Genomic DNA, 19165 nt, shown 5'->3' on the forward strand with positions numbered 1-19165 from the left:
GTTGGAGGGTCTAGATCCCTGACGTGTGGAGATCCTCTCCACCGAACCTATCCATACCCCTATCATCTTGGCCTGACACGGTAAGCCATGTGTTGGGTCTTATGTGAGTGTAGAAGGATGGGAACACTGACATGTTGGGTGGATTGTTGGGTTTGTGTGGCTTGTACTCTACAGGTCCATATAATTATAGTCTAGTTGTATTTGTAATTGGATCAAGGTTTTTAGTCAATTACTTGTATAGAGATAAAATTGTAATTATACGAGGATTAGAGTTTTAGGTTTCCTTATAAATAGTTTGTATGGATAACTTATATCAATCAATCCCTACAAGGAATCGGAGAACCCATCTCAAGGATCCATCCCTGGAGGGAATAGGGAGCAAGAAAAGGGTAGGACTATGTGGGGTGTGAGAGTGGTGAGTATTTTTGAAATAGTAGAAACTCTTTTTTTCTTCTTTGGTGGACGTAGGTAGTTTTTCCGAACCACATTAAATTCTTTGTTGTTGTGGATGTGTTTTTCTTTTGTTATTCTTCATAGTTGTGCATCTATACCCAGCAAGTGGTATCAAAGTAAAGTTCGGTGGATAACTCGCCTAATGTTTGTGAAGATTTAGGAAGGACATAATTGGTGCCAATAAAATGAAATAGACTTTAAGATATTATTCAAAGGTACAATTCTCTGGTTTAGAGATTCCTTTTCTTGTGGATGTTCAAATCAAAGTTAAAGATTGTTTTAAAAAAAAAAATAACAAGACAATCTGGTTTGGATTGTGAATGATTTGATTTGCGATCATGAAAGAGTTTGATGATCAGTTTTGATCATCATAAGTAAGAATGGCCATGAGGTTAAGCTGGTTTGTTTGAATTTTTTTTTTTTTTTAAATCTTTTCTTTTCTTTGATAGTTTAATGGATGTAATGATTATATTGGAAAGAGTGAGCTTGAGGGGAGGTAGACAAGAACCAAAAAAGGGCAAAAGGGGTCCTGTGGGGAGAAAATCGAATCGATGTCATATAGTTTTTGACTGAGTTTTGTGTGAAGTTATTCCATATTGCAAGTATGTGTTTTAGTTTTGGATGTTCCGGACTCGGTGGAGGTGACGGATTGAAGAGATTTCTCTTTGTTGGTATTAATTTTGTAGGTTTGTACGGAAATCAACAGTCAGATTATTTAGGTTAATGACAGGTACAATGGGCGCATATCAGGTATGTTGTACAGGCTTGCAAGGAGTGTTGAAACATATAGAGTTTTAGTTTGCACTTGGGTAAGGAGTATACGTAGACACAATTTGTAGGTTGTTCAGACATCAAACAAGGGAAAATCTAGAAGGAAGCGGGTGACTTACGCTTTGGATTTGTTAAGTGGTGGTGATCTCTCGAAGTGGGTTGAAGTAGTAGGAGAGGTAGAACCACGTCGTGTCATATGACGGTGATGAGCTGTACGGGACACCTCAGGTTGGGGTGGGGGGGGGTGCATCGTGTTGGTTTTGGTGGTCAAGAAAGGCATCTTTGGAGGGGATATGGGCCATGTGATAAAATGTGGCGGATATACAAAGATAGGTGTTTGCAAAGAGACATCAACAACGAAATTCTTCAAGATTGATTGTAAAATTCAAGCCAATGTGGAAATTGTTGGGTTTGAGTGTCTTGTATCTATAGGTCCATATAATTATAACTTGTTTGTATTTGTAATTGGATCAAGACTTTAGGTTAGTTGTACATGGATAAAATTGTAATCATATAGGGATTAGGTTTTAGGTTTCCTTATAAATAATTTTTGGGGAATCCATCTGGGGGATCCCTCCCTGAAGGGGATGGGGAAGCAAGCAAAGGATAGCTTTTTTGAGGTGTGAAAGTGGTAAGGGTTTTTAAAATAGTGGAAAATCTTTTTTGCTTTTTGGGATAGCTAGTTTTTCCGAACCTCGTTAAATTTTGTGCTATTGTAGGCGTGTTACTTGTGTTATTCCTCATGGTTGTGCATCCATCCCCAACAAGGTGGAGAGGATTTGGATTGGTAATAGATAGATAGAATGACTCCTATCATCATTGCCAATACGCTCTTTAAGTACCTAAACGGGCTTGATGGTTCCATCCCCGAAACCCTGTTGAGCTGCAAAAGAAATCAACAGAAACCCATTTCTAGTTTTAGCAGAAATGAACTGATTAAACACAATAAGAACCACTTGAGGATCTCTCTATTTCTTCTTTAATGTAAAAATCTCATTCAAGAAGAACTAAAATAGAAACAAAATCTAAGAGGGTGAAACAGAGACAACTTAAATGCATCATTAGTCATTAACACCTGGTAAGGACTTTCAAGAGGAAGAATGGGGTTTCTTAACTCTTTCTAGAATGGCATTTTGGTGATCAAATGCTATGGTTGATGAGGCTTGATCACTTTGCTGTCAAAAGAGAGGTATGTGCTTCATTAATCCACCACATAATAAAGGTTAGAGTTCACATCTAAATACTGTCAGTGGATTCCACGTGGACCCTACTCCTATTGTGCGGTGGAGAAATGTGGGAGAGCACACAACCATTTTTTAAGGAGAAGGTGATTCAGACTCGACGTGAGAGAGCACACAATCCAAGGTGATTCGGACTCGTGGTCAAGGCTTAAAGTATCGGCATCGAACATGTATAGATTAGGTGATTTTAAGAGATATATTGATTCGTATCAAGTATTTCATACTATTATTAACAAATGTATTTATGCAATAGATTACCAAAAAAAGCAAATCAATGGTATGCAGTATGGATCCGGATCCTCTTTGCTCGTGATTCAGTACCGAATGGCGGAAGAATCCGACCTGTCGGAATGGAATGTGTTGTGCCGAGGTGGGACCCAGAATGATAGTGGTGGGCCACAAAATCAATTGGTCTGATGGGATTCACGGAACAGACGGACGAGATGGGAAGCTGGAGTGTGGCGCGTAGCTCGTGCGAGTTTAAAAAAAAATTCAGCGGAAAAAATCCTTAAGGCACGAACCCCGTTATGGGCCGGTATTGTGGAAATTATCTGCTACTGGTAAAGACACAGATTATTGGTTGGCTTTTCGAGTGGCCGCGGTTGAAGAGCTGTGGCAGAGATATCTCTGTCTTCATCTTTCTGCGTGTTCGAAGCCATGACCCAACAAATTCTTCGAAGGGTTTCTTCCAGCTTTCCACAACTTGTCGGATTCACGAGGAGAGCTTTCAGTTCATGGCGACTGCCCGGAGACACTTCCACTTCCACTACTTCCAGTCCCAGTCTTGGAATCCACGTCTTTCACTGCCCCGTAAGTTCCCTCTCTCTTACTTTCCAGAATTTGCCTTGTTTTCAGAAGAAAGAACTCAGCAAATTTCCTGTGATTCCCTTTTCCCAATCACTAACTCCCTTAACTAAGAATGTATTGATTGGTGGGAATCTAATTTTGGCTTTCTGTATTGGGTTTTAATTTGTTTGTGTGTAATACTCTATTACAGGATGAAGTTGGGATTGTCGCCAAGCTATCGGAATGCATTGCCGTGAGAGGGGGAAGCATTTTCAATGTCGACGTCTTTGTTCCTGAAAACAAACAGGTCTTCTATTCTAGAAGGTTTACTTTTCCCCCATTGGTGACTATTTCGGTGTTTTATATGTTTGCGATGGCACCCCAATCGTATATTGAGCTCCTTTGAATTCAGTTCCAATTTGTTCTCATAGGCTGTGACAGTTCTTCAAAAGGAAACTATCTTAATTAAACTTGGACAAACCAGAAGACCATTCTTTGGGAAACAAATCACAACATTCTAGGTGGGAGCAAAAATACGTGGGATTTCCAATGTGTAAAATTGTGTCAATCGTATGTGTGGGATGAGTAAAATATTTATTTTCTACTTATTGCGTGTAGTGTGTTTGTGTGGATGTGTTCAAGGATTGGATTCATGAGTTTGGATCGTTTGAGAAAGTAGTTACATTATCCTGTACTCAAGGAAAGGGGTATCCCCTCTTCATATTACACTCTCACACAAGTAATGACGCTATTCATGATACAGATTGTGGGTTCCATTCTTGTTCTGTTTAGAGTTATCCGTGCAAGTTTGTTTGAAATTATAGTAAATTTGACGCATGAATCAAGCAGTGTAATAAGGTACTGAATCCCAATACAACTGGCAGCGAGTTTATCTTTGACCCCCTCAGATGGCCGCGGGATGAAATGAATGACGACTTCCTCAGGCTGTCCAATATGTTTGATGCAGTTAAATCTGTTGTTCGAGTTCCTGAGTTTGACCCCAAATATAAAATAGCAGTTCTTGCTTCAAAACAGGTGAATTTTCTTCTCCATCCTCCCCCACTCCCAGAAGAAGAGTTGGAAGATTAATGCTTATCTGCCTTTTTTATTGGGTGTTTGCAACAACATTATTGAAACTGTTCTTATTCCTATGCAGGACCACTGTCTGGTTGATTTGTTACATGCATGGCAGGATGGGAAACTCCCTCTTGATATAACTCGTGTTATAAGGTGACATATCAGAAAGGCACTTTCCTAATGAGTTTTTGGCCTCTAAACTATCCACTTACAATTCTCAATACCTTCCTACAGTAATCATGGAAGAGGTCCAAACACCCATGTTATGCACTTTCTTGATAGGCATGGAATTCCATACCATTCTTTGTCCGCTACTCCAATGGATAAAAGAGAAAGTGAAGTCTTGGATTTGGTTCATGACACTGATTTTCTAGTGCTAGCTAGATATATGCAGGTAACTTTGATCCTCAAGTCTTTGCATCATTCAGATTTGTTAGAGTTGCCGGTCCTTTAGTAAACCTAATAGGATACTTTGGTATATCACTTATGACAATGGTGCTTGGTGCAAATCCAAAGACCTGAATCTTGAAGAAAATGCCCAAATTGTGCTTTGGAGCTGCTGCCCAGCAGTAATACACCAGGGAAATAATTCCAGACAGTTTTTATTTTCTTTATTTTTTATGTTCTTTAATCTTGGGTCAGGCTTGGTCCAGCCTCTAGTTTAATTTGAACTAATTAGTATTTCTATTATAATTCTTCCCAACTTAAATTATAAGGGCATATGAGTTCATATCGCAGTTGGGTCTCTTCAGAGACCTCCATGATTTGGAGGATTAGATTTTACACTAACAGAACAACATCTTTGTTGAAAAGACCTTCTGAATGGTCATCCAAATAATACTTGCTGGGAGGATAGTCTTCATTCAGTTCTGATGATCAATTGATGAATCATCTAACTTGGTGTCTTCATCTTGTTTTTCTTTGCTTGCTGCTATTCTTTTGCGCAGATGTTGATTTGATCTAATTTCTGCTGTTATGTTTGGGCACATGATATCAGTATCTATCTGCAGGTTTTATCTGCAAATTTTTTGGAGACTTATGGGAAGGATGTAATTAACATTCACCATGGCCTTTTGCCTTCATTCAAGGGTGGCAATCCTGCTAAACAGGTTCAATTTTTTTTTTATTATTTTTTTCTTTCTCTTCTTTGTGTAATTTATCGTACTATTCAGTATTTGCATCTTCTTGTCGTTCTAGCTGTTTCATTTGCAACACAGTTTTGACAGGCTTTTGATGCTGGTGTAAAGCTGATTGGTGCAACTAGTCACTTTGTAACTGAAGAACTGGATGCAGGGCCAATCATTGAGCAGATGGTATTTTTCCCCTACTTACTTTCTCTTTGAATTACATAAATTGCTTTCGAGAAAACTATTAAAATATTTTTTACAAAAACTTGAAAAAATTATGATCTTTGAAATTTTCTCAGGATCAGTCATTTCTTGCTGGGAGGATTTGTTTTTACTAGAAAATTCACAAAGCCAACAGTTTTTGGATGCTTTAAATTCTTCTTACAGATATTTGAATTTTCATCAATATACAATTAGATAAAGGGGCAGGACTTACTAAAATTTAATCTGGGCCAAGTCTTCTGCAAACCTGTTAATCGTGTCATTCAATAGATCAGTAAAATGATATGCTGTCTTTTACTGATTTTTCTTCTTTTATTCCCTTCTCTCATCATCCACCACATGTTGTCTCTCATCCTTCTCCCAAGCCTGTCTCATCTCTTTTCCCTCCACTTCCAGTGATCTGATTTATTTGCTTAATGAGTGATTCCTTTACCTCTGATCTAATCACTGATTTAATTATCAGCTCTGCTAGAATCAGAGATTTTCAGATTGCTTAAGTTTGAATGTTGGGTCAACAGAGGAAACCAATAGAATGCCCAATAGCCTTTCAAAATTCAAAAATTTCTGTTGACGTGATTTCTATTCATCATTGGAACTCTAGATCAATGCCATGAGGGGTGGCCTGTGAACTTTGGTCACTACTACTCCACTAGACATCAAATTATGGGGAGAATACTGTTGAGGTCTATCGCTTCTGTTTGTCACCTATACCCTTTTGTTGAAGCAGGGGGACACTACTGCTTTGTTGACTTGGTATTTGATTTGTTTTGAAATCTAAAAAATTTAGTTCCTGGAATACTATTTGAGATTAGAGTGGTGTCTTCATCCACTTCTATCGAAGTTTTTTATTTTTGGTCCTAGCTTAGAAGAAAGAAGTCAGATGTTGGTTTCTTCAAGTTTTTGGTTCCTCACATACTCCCTGTTTTTGTATGGTTGAGGAACTGCTCAAAATGAAAAAGATTGTTTCCATTGAAGGAACTCTTGTAAATTAAAACCCTTGGAAATGTGTGTAACTTTTTGCTATTTGTAAGGGAAACAATTATCTGAAAAGAACAACCCAAATATCTTCCATCTGGCAGATTGGATGGAGCTCAAATTTTACTGGTAGAATTTGAAGGTTCACTGCTTCCTTGAATTGGGCTCTGAAATGTGAAAAGTAGCTATTTCGAATCTAGATCTGTCTTTCCATCTCTCAGTCACCACATCATCCTGCCACCTGTTTAATAGTGGTTCGAACAGATGTATTATCCTTTTATATGATAATACAGTAAGAGATTTTCTATATTTGTTTTTGTGATATGATTTTGTGTTTCCCAACCCTGCTTTTGGAAGCGCTGGGCCATTTTAAAACATGTATGTGTGGCAACTCTGAAGTGCAATGAGCCTTCACCTCCCTAATTTATTAAATGAAAGCACATTAGATATTGTATTCTTTGTCTTTGATCCTCTGTGATTATTATTTAGAATTATATGTTTTACTAGTTTCTTACACATGAAGCAGTACAGCTTTACATGCACATGAAGCAGTACAGCTTTACATGTTCTTGGTTTTTAAATAATGCTGATGGTATGCTTATCATGAATGTAACAAGGCAGATTCTACCTGTATAAAACTTCATGATAAATTTTGTGTTTATAGGTAGAGAGAGTCTCTCACCGAGATAACCTTCGGAGTTTTGTTCAGAAATCAGAGAACTTGGAGAAACAATGCCTGGAGAAGGCGATAAAATCATACTGTGAGCTCCGAGTGTTACCCTATGATGAAAACAAGACTGTTGTATTTTGAAGTGGAAATCGGAATGGCCAAAATATAGTATTGCAAGAATTGTACAATGTAACTAGTGCCAAAATCTTACTTCTGTTGTCTCACCAATATCAGCATTTATAATCAGTTTCCATTTACTCTCTTTTTTCGGTCTTCCCTTGGTTTTAAGATTCAGCTCAGTTTTTTGCACATTTCATCATTAGGAATCTCAAAGAAGGGATTGAGAACATAAAAATCTGACTAAATTTTATCTGATAACACTTAATGTTGGTAAACAGTTTGTTTTCATTGTTATCAAAATCCTTGACAGAATCAGCATTGACTGAGAATACTTTGAATTTGACTTACCTATTGAGAATTATTATGTTATTGTAGCTTAACATAGTCTGGTTCATTTGATTCAGCCAAGTCAACTTGCTCAGGTAACAGGTCAGCTCCTACTTTGGGATTGGTGCTTGATTTTCACCATAGATTCACTAGGAAAAAAAAAAGGGAAGAAAGAAAGGAGTGACTTAGAAATTATTATTATTTTTTCTGAGTAATTTTCCAAATGAAGTTGCAGTAATGAGTTGTGCCTTTTTGAGTAGAATCTATCCAGGGCAACCTGTAAATTTTGAAAACACTACAATTCAGGTTGCCCTGGGGATTGGAATGTCAGTGCAAGTCTTAGTGGGATCTATGGTCTGGGATAGCAGAAATGTCTGCGATTTCTTTAGTATTTACTAGTAGCATGTATAGCCTATAGCTTCTCATATATATATTCTCTTCTTTTATGAAACTTACAAAGTTACTTGCGAAGGAGATTGTCAGTTAATATTTAAAAACTCCATGGAGTTTTCTGTTTCATTGATACAGCCAGCTTGGTGTGGCAGACCTCTAACACCATCGACCCATTTCTGCTTGTGGACCTTAGCTTTTGCACCTGAACTCCAGAAGACCCTGAGAAGTTCTCAATCCAAAGCAGTCTTCTTCCACACCATCCTTTTCTTTCGTTGTAGATCATTCTGAATTCTCATCACATACACTGTATACAGCACCTGGCCAAGATTTTTGCAGAAGAATGTTAGGAACATGTGACATTCCCCTTTACTCACCAACTTTACAGCACCCCAGATATTAGCACAAGAGAAAACTAGCAAGTTTTCCAAGAAGGAAACTACCCTGTTCCTCGATGTGTATCAGTACTCTGATGCCAGAAATATACATCACAACCTTTGGGTTGGACCCTGTAAGTTCTAATGAATCCTTAAGTTGCCACAGCCTGGAAATGGCATCAAACTCTTCTTTTTATCAATTATCTGTTCATCCGGGTAATGCTGAATTGGTTACAGGCCTCAACTTTGGCCTGCTTTATAGATAAGGTTAATTTTCTATAAATCTACATTGTGGCCTTATCTAAAATAGAAGTATATTTGGCACAAATCATCAATTTTCATGTAACACGATACAAAAAGAGGGGCGATCGGACGGCCACCAAGAAGGATCATGAATGAATCCAGCAATCAAAAATAAATGGTAAACCTTATTATAAAAGAAAGGGGCGCACAAAGCAGAGGTATCTAAATCGTTTCCCTCCATTATCGTTATTCAATTAAACTCTGCAACTAGCCAGGGCTCTTTGGTGATCTATTATTGACTTAACCTTCGAAGATGGCTTCTAACTGTGGAGTTGGCCCACTCCTAATCTTGTTTTATAGGCATGCGTTAAGAACTGATCAATTTTTGGACACATCACAACCCCAATCCATGTAGAAGCTCTAGGCATCTAGTGGTCCATAGAGGAAGCCAAAAGCTTAAACACAAATAAAATCATCATAGAGGGAGATAATCAAGCAGTTATTCAGATCTTACCTTCAAATTCCCATTTGATACCATGGAGAATTACTAACATCATCAATGACATCAGAGAGTTGATTAAGTGTTTTGAACACATACAAGTTCATTCATGTAAATAGGGAAGCTAATTTTGTTGCTGGAGGAACATGTCTATCAGCGAGCATACGTCGCTGGTCGTGATCTCGTCGAGTCTTTGTTGGCTTGAGAAAACACCAACCAGGGGATGGTCGGATTGACTGTTGGCTTGAAGAAATAGTAGCCAGGGAATTGTGGTCGGATGGTCAATCTGTGTGAGACTATTTCACGGTCACTCGAAGTTAAGTGCTCACGCACAACAGAAGATGATCCAATCATTTGCTTTTAAAATAGATTGAATTTGTGACCCCACCCGCACCCTGTTTTGGTGGGTTAAATTTAGCATTGAGTTGAGACCATCATGTGTTTGATGATTTGTTTCAACCAAGTATGATGTTGTGTTTCTTGAATCTTGTGAAACCCACGCAATTACGCAAGGACTTCCTCTGAATGAACTTGAAAACTAGTGTGGAGATCCGAATGGAGATGGCTTCTCTGACATCTCACTCCGGTAGGATTCTGTTTGAATGTGGTTTATTCTGGGCGTTATTAATATGCAGATTTGGATGTTTTGAGTGGAGCACTCATATCTACTCTGGAAGATCATAAGATAACAGAACTGAAAGGAGTTCTTGTTGGTTGTTTTGACTGTGGTCTCGTTATTGGGAAGTTCAGCAGGTGGAAGGACCTCTGATGTTACTGGTAGGAAATGGACTATGGATTTGGCAGCTCATCTTCCAAACTGGTATTGCTACAATGGCATTTGCAACTCTTTTAGGGTCTTGAAAGGTAGAAAGACTCCTTCCTGGGGTGGGGATAGGTTTTGGGGGTATGATTGCCCCTGTATACATAGCAGAGATCTCCTACCATTAATTGAGGATTAAATTTTTTTTATTTAAAAAAAAAAAATGCAGTTGAGGTGTCTCTATGCTTTTGATTTGAATCTTGGTTCATGCATTTTGCCTAGTTCGTTACAAATGTGTGTACCACTTACTTGTTGAGGGCTTTGAGGCTTGCATTAATACTACAAATTTTTTGTAGTCCAATTTGATTTCAAATTCTGGAAGCCCTTATGGATATTATGCTAATAAAGTTTGGTTGTCATTGTTTCAGTGCTGGTCCATATACGCTCATGATAAAATGCTTGAAATGCTAATTCAAACGGGCAAATTAAATCTAAAGCTAGATATACAATGAGGTTTACTTGTGCACATAGACCATTTGTTTTTCTTGTTTTCTATTTTGATTTCAGTGGCTTTGGCTGTGTTTCTTGGTGGATTCCCTGATTTTAGCATCATTATCACACTAGGAGAGGAATCCCCTCCAAGCTCCTCAAAATCGTGATGTTCTCTACTTTGTTATTAAAACACAATCAAAGCACATAAACAACAATACCTGAATTCAAGAAATACCATGTATGGTAAAAAACACCACAATTAAGGCACACTTTGTCGTCAAACAACACAACATAATTCAGATACAGGTACAATAGAGCATCAAACATTCACAAATTAATATATAAAACTAATACAAGATGTATACTGTTAACAGAAGTCATATACAATTAACAAGAATACACAATCATTAACAAGAATGACTTAATAGTAAATAGTCCACACAATATGCCCAAAATTGCAATAACAAAGGCTTAGAAGGATAAAAACCTCAATCAATTTCACCAAACCTATTAGAAGGCCTGTGTGGCTAAGATAGAGAGATAGAAATGCTAGAGAGAGAGAGAGGAGGTTGTGGTTCGGTTCTTCTATCCAACCTACATCCACAGATATAACAATTGTACTTCCTTAATTTAGTGTTGTGATGCATCTTATATATATGAACTAGAGTCCTTGTTCATCCCAAATATAGGACTCTTGTAGTCTAGTAGAGTTCTATTTACACAATTATACTTAGGTATTAGGATTTTACATTGACTATGTCTCTTATGTGTTTAAGAAAAGGTATAACTCTAAATGTGCTTGGGTTGTTGAGATAATGAAGAACTTTGAAGATCTTGATCAGTGCTTGAGATGTTGAATTTTTAAACTCCAACAGTGTTTGACATAGTGTAGACTTTTGAGGACTATCTTGTGTTTTAGATAAGATAAAACATTGAATATTATCTACTACTGCAGAATAGGGTTTGGCTAGGGTTGTTGGGCATCCATGTGTCTTTCCAAAAGTACCCTTGATGATTTGGAGATGATGTGGCGGTTAGGGCAACCCTGGGTTTAGCCAGGGTTCTTGCTGAATTTCTAGAAATATCCTTAACAAAACCCGAGCCCTAAATATTACTCTGCTACCACTATTATGACCTTGGTGAATTAATCCAGTGTGATTGCAAAATGTAATAAAGAAATAACAAAAGACAAAGGAATTTGACAATGGAGCAACTTTAATGTCCTATGTTTTTGGGCTCAAGAGAGAGCCCAATGCACTAATCAAAGAAAGCTTTGACATAGAGAACCAGTACAATAGCTACAACCGAAGGTAGGCCTCATCATCGTGACCTCAAAACTCCAAGAATCCATTGATTACAACCATCCTATACTAAGTACAAGCAATAACATAAGAGAGAAAAGAGAAGAATGAAAACCCTAATCATAGTCGCACGAGAGAAGAAGAAAGACCTAAACCACATTCATCAAACCCAAAGCGAAATGATCTGAACAAAAAATATAAGTACCCTAGCTCAACCCATAACAATATGGTGTCAGTTCAAGTAGAGTGAAGCCAAGGAAATAAGTCATAGTTCAAGTGAATAATGTGAGGCAAAATTACAAATCAGCCCTCATTCCATCTTTAAATATCTCTTGCACCAAATACTGGTATTTTGTTAAGTTACAGCAATATCCATAGCCTATATCCATATTCCCTTAATACTAGGCATATTAAATGTAATGGCTGAACAATAAGGGCTATCCAAGCTCTGTCTAAAGGTTTAAGTGTACTTTGAAGTTAGAGCTAGATCAAGTCTTGCAGTATGTTCTTGAAATGTTCCTAGGTAACATAAGTGCCTTTGGAAGAGGAGCTGCGCTACTGTCTCTTCCATTTTCCAAAAAATTGAGTCATGCAAGCCAAAGGACATGCAATTACTTCTTAAGCAACCTTACTCTAGATAGCTAAGAGATTAAAGACACTATATGTGATATGCTCATCTTGTTTGTCAGGTTACATAGATGGATCTTATCAAATACTTGTTTGAGAAGCTGAACAGGATAGCTTATCAATTGGATAATTTACTAGTTGGATGATGCATTACATATGTGCATCTAATTGGTTTTCAAATGGATTCAGAATTCTGCCAGATATGAATGCAGATTTCAGTTATCCATATACATATGCAGATTTCAGTTATCCATATACATACTTATCATTGACCATTTTTGTCATCCAATGATCATCCTCCACTTAGTATTTTATGATTTATAGGAACAATATAAATTGGGCCCCACTTGTGTAATGCTCCATTGATAAGTTGATTTCATGCATATTATTTTATGTGATTAATTTACTATATACACGTATTTACAATTGTTTTATATCAATTTACCCTAATATGATATGAAAATGAATATGTTGCACCCTTTCCTTTAATTTCTATAATTTGGGTGATTTTATATATTTCCTAACAAATTCTAATTAAGATTTATTACTTTTAGGTGTAGGAAATTATCAATCAAATCTGGGTATTATTGCAAGAGTCCTACCTCAAGTCAAAAACATAGAGAGAATGAGTCCTTGCATGCTTCTATGTTTTATTTCCTATTTAGGATTTGATCAAAGAAGGAAAAGAGGAAGAAGAATCCAATTCAAATAAGGAAGACAGAAAAATCCCCCTTTTATTTTTTTAATTTTTTTAGTAGTTGTGAATTGGAGTTCTTTCAGGTCCTACTGATTTTGCATGAGAAGGAGAGGAAACAATAATCTACATCCTTTTGATCCTGAAATTGAAGCAACTTGTTGAAGGAACTCAAAAGCAAAGAAAGACAGAACAAATTCACCTTCCACTTCTAGGGCAATGGATCCTGAAAATAATCCACCACCTCTTGAAGTTGAAGCACCAAGGCGCAAGACTTTAGAAGAGTATGTTGCGCCAACTATGAAAGATAATAGGACAGACAAACTCTCATTTTAACATTACCCCCAACTTTAACATTTGCTGTCCTCGAGCAAACATCAAGATCAGACAAACTCTCATTTTTGATTAAATATTCAATCTTTGTCAAGTTCAACCATAATTCAAAGGAATGCATAAAATAAGTTAAATAAGAGATGAGTAGATAGATCACAAAATCAAAACTTAGACCTCTGTGTGTGTATACCTTAACCAATCAAGTGCATGCATGTTTGAGATCCCAAAATTCAACCAATAACTCTCTAGTTTCAAGGTCAATTCTTATATGTCCAGCCTATCATCCCTCTCTCCACTAATGAAGAGCAATCACTTATCCCAGGTCAAGAAGAATTGTGAAGGTGGAAGAAATGTAATATGGCTAAAATAGATGAAATACATATATAGAGATGATAACATTGAAGCACCAAATTCTTTTTTTTTTTTTTTCAAGGTGTAACACATCTCCCAAGAAGTAGTCCAAGACATATCCTACACCCGTAACATGGCTCTCAAATAACTATCTATCCAAGCATTGCGGTGGCCTTTGTCCCTAAACCCCAATTGTACAATGTTAACCAAGTGAGAATCCAAAAATCTCACTCAGTGGCATTAACTACGGAGACCCGCAACTACAAAGAAGATCTACTCACAATGCTTTTAACCATCACCATGCTTTTAACAATCCATATCACCTTCGGTCTATTCAAGGGATCACATGACTTGGGAAAGTGACCAATGAGATATTAGCATATAAACCATATACATCTCCACGAAGTGAAACATGGTATAGCAGAGGTGGAACAGATTAGAAGAGATTTTTTTAATTTTTTATTTAAATGAAAGAAGAATGGGTTTTATCATATCTTTAAACAAGTGGTGCTCATGAATTTTGCCACAAGAGAAAATATTGGTGGATTCTAATATGTTGACTGAACAAAAAAAATTGTATTCTCATTTAAAAACCCTTAAATACAATAACTCAATAGCAAGGTTTAGTGCTCAAAGGGTGGGTCACATAATCAAGGTTAAAGTGATCCACATACTCATTTGATATTTAGCGAAGTCATCATATTCAAAGAATTATAGAAGAACACAACTAAAACAAGAAATACTAAATAAGATTAGAGATTTACATGTCGTAATTTCCTTCTATTTTACTCTACTAACTAGACAAATAAGCTTCAACCATTAATAAAAAGTTTTGAAATGATTTGAAAAATTCTGGTTTTGAAAAAAATTTCAGCATAGTGAGTCTTATCCCATAGAAAGGAATCTTAGCCATTCACCCCCAATTTTAAATGAGCATTGTCCTCAATGCAACGAAAAAATCAAAATATTAAATGCTTGCAATGGGAAAAAAAATAATAAGATGTGAAGTAAGGTGAAGGAGACTCCCTTAATTCATAGCTTTAAGAGTGATGTAGTCCAAATCTGCTCTCTTCTTTTAATTCTCCTAAAAAAAACAAATTATGGAAAAAGAAACAAAAAACATCAAACCTAAAAAAAATTAACAATTGAAAAATCAAAGAAGTAATAAAGAAAAACTTTTGGTTGCTTCCCAAATAGTGCTTGCATCATAGTTCGCAGCCGAACTACCCCCAACTTTAGGTCAAAGATAAGAGTGACTTCTAGGGGTCAAAGCCACTTCCAAAGCAGTGATTAAGTTACTAGCCATGGTCCTCAATAGGAGAATTGTCAACAGATATAGGTGATAAATTTTCTAACTGCATCTCACATTCAGAAATTCCTTTATTTTCTACATTTGTCACACCTACCAAACAAACCTCAACTGGATAGCTTATTTGAAATATCTCCTTTGTGCACCTTTCAATAGAGTCAATTCTGAAGCAATTATCTGCTTTATTTGGAAATTTGATGGCCTTGAATACATTGAATGTGATTTTTTCATCTTGTACTCTCATAGTAAGTTCACATGTTTGAAGATCAATTAGGGTTCTCCCAGTCGCCAAGAATGGCCTACCAAGAATAATGGGTATGTCTTGATCTTCTTCTATATCCAATACTAAGAAATCCGCTAGAAATATAAACTTGTCCACTTTAACCAAGACGTCTTCAATTATTCCCCTCGTATATTTAATCGACCTATCAGCCATTTGAAGTGACACTGTGGTCAGTTTAGCTTCTCCAAGGCCTAGTTTCCTGAAAATAGATAGAGGCATTAAATTAATACTAGCACCAATATCACATAAAGCCTTATCAAAATAAGAATTTCCTATAGTGCATGGTATTGTAAAACTCCCTGGATCTTTTACCTTATGTGGAACCTTCAGCTGTATAATAGCATTGCATTCTTCTGTCAATGCCACAGTCTCATAATCTTTAAGTTTCCTTTTGTTAGCAAGAATGTTTTTCATAAACTTGACATAACTCAAGATTTGTTTCAAAGCATCTGCAAAAGGAATATTAATATGCAATTTTTTAAATATATCAAGAAATTTAGAAAATTGCTTATATAATTTCTATTTCCTGAACCGCTACGGATATGGAATAGGTGGATTATAAGGTGGTGGATTATTTGGAAATAATTTGGATTTTGGCTTCCCCTCCTCCTTAATGTATTCCTCTGCATCGTTTTACTCATCATGAACCACCTCAAAAGAGGGTTCAGTTACTACGGCTTTCTTGAAAGGTTCAACTAATACTTTTCCACTTCGAAGCTAAATAACATTTGCATATTCTCTAGGATTTATCTCAGTATTACTAGGCAGTGATCCTTTTTGCCTTTGATTCATATCATGGGTGAGTTGTCCCCTTTGTACTTCCAAATTTTTAATGGATGCAAAAATATTTTGATTGGTGATCTCTTGCTTCTGCATAAATTGTGAAGAAAACTGTAACCATTTTTTCAAAAGCATCTTTCCATGGAGCTTTCTTCTGAAATGATTGAGCTTATTGATTTTCAAGTTGTCTTTTAGTATCTTGATTGTTTTTCAATCCAAAATTTGGATGGTTTCTCCACCCTGGATTGTATGTGTTGGAATATCGATTGTTCTGTCGGTTAAAGTTCTCCACATATTTTGCTTGCTTTAACTGATTTTGCTCAAAAGGATTAGCCATATGACATTCATTGCTATAATGTGTTCCCTCATAATAATTGCATATCACAGCTGGAGGTTTGGTGCCTTGAGTTGCTAACAACCCTACTTGCTTTGTTAATGCCTCAAGTTGGACGGTCATGGCTGTCATGGGATCAGTTTCATTCTTCTGCAAAACTCTTCTTGAGGCAACTCTATCCCTTGGCCTTTGATATGCATTTGAGGCCATAACATCCAAAAGATAAAAAATTTCTGTTGGATCCTTGTTCATGATTGATCCTCCTGCTGCAGCATCTACTAATGTTTTTGTGGAATTAGATAGACCATCATAAAAATTTTTAACTTGCCTACATTGCTCTATTCCGTGGTATGAACATTTCCTTAGCAAGTCCTTAAATCTTTCCCATGCCTCAAATAGTGTTTTCGAATCATACTGCAAAAAAAATAGAAATATCTGTTAATAAATTAGCAGTCTTAGATGGTGGAAAGAATTTTACCAAAATTTTTTGAGCCATTTGATTCCAAGTAGTGATGGATCCTGGTTGTAAAGAATGCAACAACTCTTAGCGTTGTCCCTTAATGAGAAAGGGAACAATCTCAATCTTATGACATCATCAATAATGCCATTGTTCTTGAATGTGTCGCAAATGTCCAAGAACCCATCAATGTGAATATTTGGGTCTTCACTAGGCAATCTAGAAAATTGATTATTTTGCACCATTGTAATGATAGAATGCTTGATTTCAAAATTGTTAGTTGCTATAGGTGGGCGCCTTATAGCTGTCCTATTATCTCTCATAGTTGGCACAACATACTCTCCTAAAGTCTTGCGCCTTGGTGCTTCAACTTCAAGAGGTGGTGGATTATTTTCAGGATCCATTGCTCTAAAAGTGAAAGATGAATTTGTTTTTGTCTTTCTTTGCTTTTGAGTTCCTTCGACAAGTTGCTTCAATTTCAGGATCAAAAGGATGTAAATTATCGTTTCCTCTCCTTCTCATGCAAAATCAGTAGGACCTGAAAGAACTCCAATTCACAAATACAAATAAAATAAAATAATATAAAATATAAAATATAAAATAATTCAAATTAAAACTAGCAGTTGTTATAAATAATATTGATTTTGGATATCCATCACCCTCCAATAGACACTACTTCCTATTGAAGATCTCAACCACCTCAGCATACAATCTTGGTGATTCACATTCCCATCTTAATTGAAGATTACAGTGATCTCAACACACAATGTTGGCAGTCAATATTTCTATTCTATGCACCTTCTATCTTGGGCGGCAATCTATCTTTCCATATCAAGAATATCTTATTGTATGCAAGAATCATATATTGTATTTCCATATCAGAGTAGATGCTCCTTCTACTATAAATATGTAATGCACTCAACTGAATGAATTAGTTCTGATTGAACTCATCTTGTCTTTCTTCTTTGTATCTAATATATTTTCTCTTTATTTTATAACACGTTATCAACAATTCCGCTCGAAGAATGAATCTGTTCGAAGTATTGCGTTTTGAGAAGAAAGACAGCAGACTATGTATCATTATGTTTCCTATTCCAAAGTTAAAAGAATGATAGACCTCCTCGCACGTTTTTGTAAACAATGGAGTTTACCTTGTCCATCTTGAAATGTAAGTGCATCATGATAAAAAAGGTATGTGTTTTATTGAATCTATAAATCAATCAAATAATAAGATATTATGTTGCTTTAGTGATTGTGGTTATATTTATTGTATATAGTGGTTGCTAGCTTTGCACCACAAATATTGTTAAATGCACTTAAAGTTGCAAGATTTGAAACTGTAAATGAATGCAGTTCTACAGATGCACATAAAGTTACAAGATTTGAAACTGTAAATAAGTACAGTTCTGCAGATGCACTTGAAGTTGCAAGATTTGAAACTGTAAATGAATACAATTTTGCAGATGCACATGAAGTTGCAAGATTTGAAATTGTAAATAAATACAGTTCTACAGATGCACATGAATTTGCAAGATTTGAAACTATAAATAAATACAGTTCTGTAGTTTTTGAAATTAATTCTCTTTTGAAATTATAAGGAGAAAATATTAATTCTCTGAATGATATCATGCCTATTTGTGGTTGAGTAAAATAATGAACTATTAATGAAAAGTCATGAAGCTCGTATTATTGGTAATGTTCCATTCCCTGAAGTGAATGCAACAATTCATGATATGCCTGAAAGAAGGCAAAATTAAAATTATGGTCATGACTGTGGAAGAGGATGACACAAAAGACGAAATAATTACCGTCATTATTATGAAAATAAATAAGAGAATAATAAGGATTCTCAATATAACAATTCAAGGAGTGAAAATAATATTTATTACCGATGTGGTATGAAAGCCATTAGACATGTATCTGTCGTACTCCACAATATTTAATTAAGCTTTGTCAAGTCTTAATTAAAGAAATAAAAATAATATGGAGATAAATTGGATTTTTTAAAATCATGATACTTGAGCAATTTTTGCCTATAAAAAAAAATTGATGATTTTAATGGCTTCATAGATACTACACATCTAGATGCTGCAAACTCCTTTGAAGATAATAGTTGAAGATTTGGTTATGGTTATTTTATTTGATGACACAGAAGCCAATGTTCAT

The 19165-nt window shown here is 36.1% G+C and overlaps 2 protein-coding genes across 2 annotated transcripts; one reads left to right on the forward strand and one right to left on the reverse strand.

Annotated features, from left to right (window-relative positions):
* The first annotated feature begins 3007 nt into the window (after positions 1-3007).
* LOC149029431 (formyltetrahydrofolate deformylase 1, mitochondrial-like) lies at positions 3008-7950 on the forward strand. Its single transcript, XM_089141864.1, has 8 exons — positions 3008-3275; positions 3463-3575; positions 4136-4286; positions 4408-4481; positions 4563-4722; positions 5339-5437; positions 5555-5641; positions 7317-7950. Exons 1-8 carry the CDS (start codon positions 3123-3125, stop codon positions 7461-7463), a joined length of 984 nt encoding a protein of 327 aa, XP_088997990.1. The 5' UTR covers positions 3008-3122; the 3' UTR covers positions 7464-7950.
* A 7184-nt stretch (positions 7951-15134) lies between these two features.
* LOC149029432 (uncharacterized) lies at positions 15135-17403 on the reverse strand. The gene is made up of 3 exons (XM_089143376.1): positions 17134-17403; positions 16551-16956; positions 15135-15877 (listed from the first exon to the last, which is right to left on the reverse strand). Exons 1-3 carry the CDS (start codon positions 17401-17403, stop codon positions 15135-15137), a joined length of 1419 nt encoding a protein of 472 aa, XP_088999502.1.
* Between the last annotated feature and the right edge of the window lie 1762 nt (positions 17404-19165).

The sequence above is a fragment of the Hakea prostrata genome, chromosome 1 (assembly GCF_041222555.1).
Source record: "Hakea prostrata isolate BN-2017 chromosome 1, UWA_Hpros_2, whole genome shotgun sequence".
Classification (NCBI taxonomy): Eukaryota; Viridiplantae; Streptophyta; class Magnoliopsida; order Proteales; family Proteaceae; genus Hakea; species Hakea prostrata.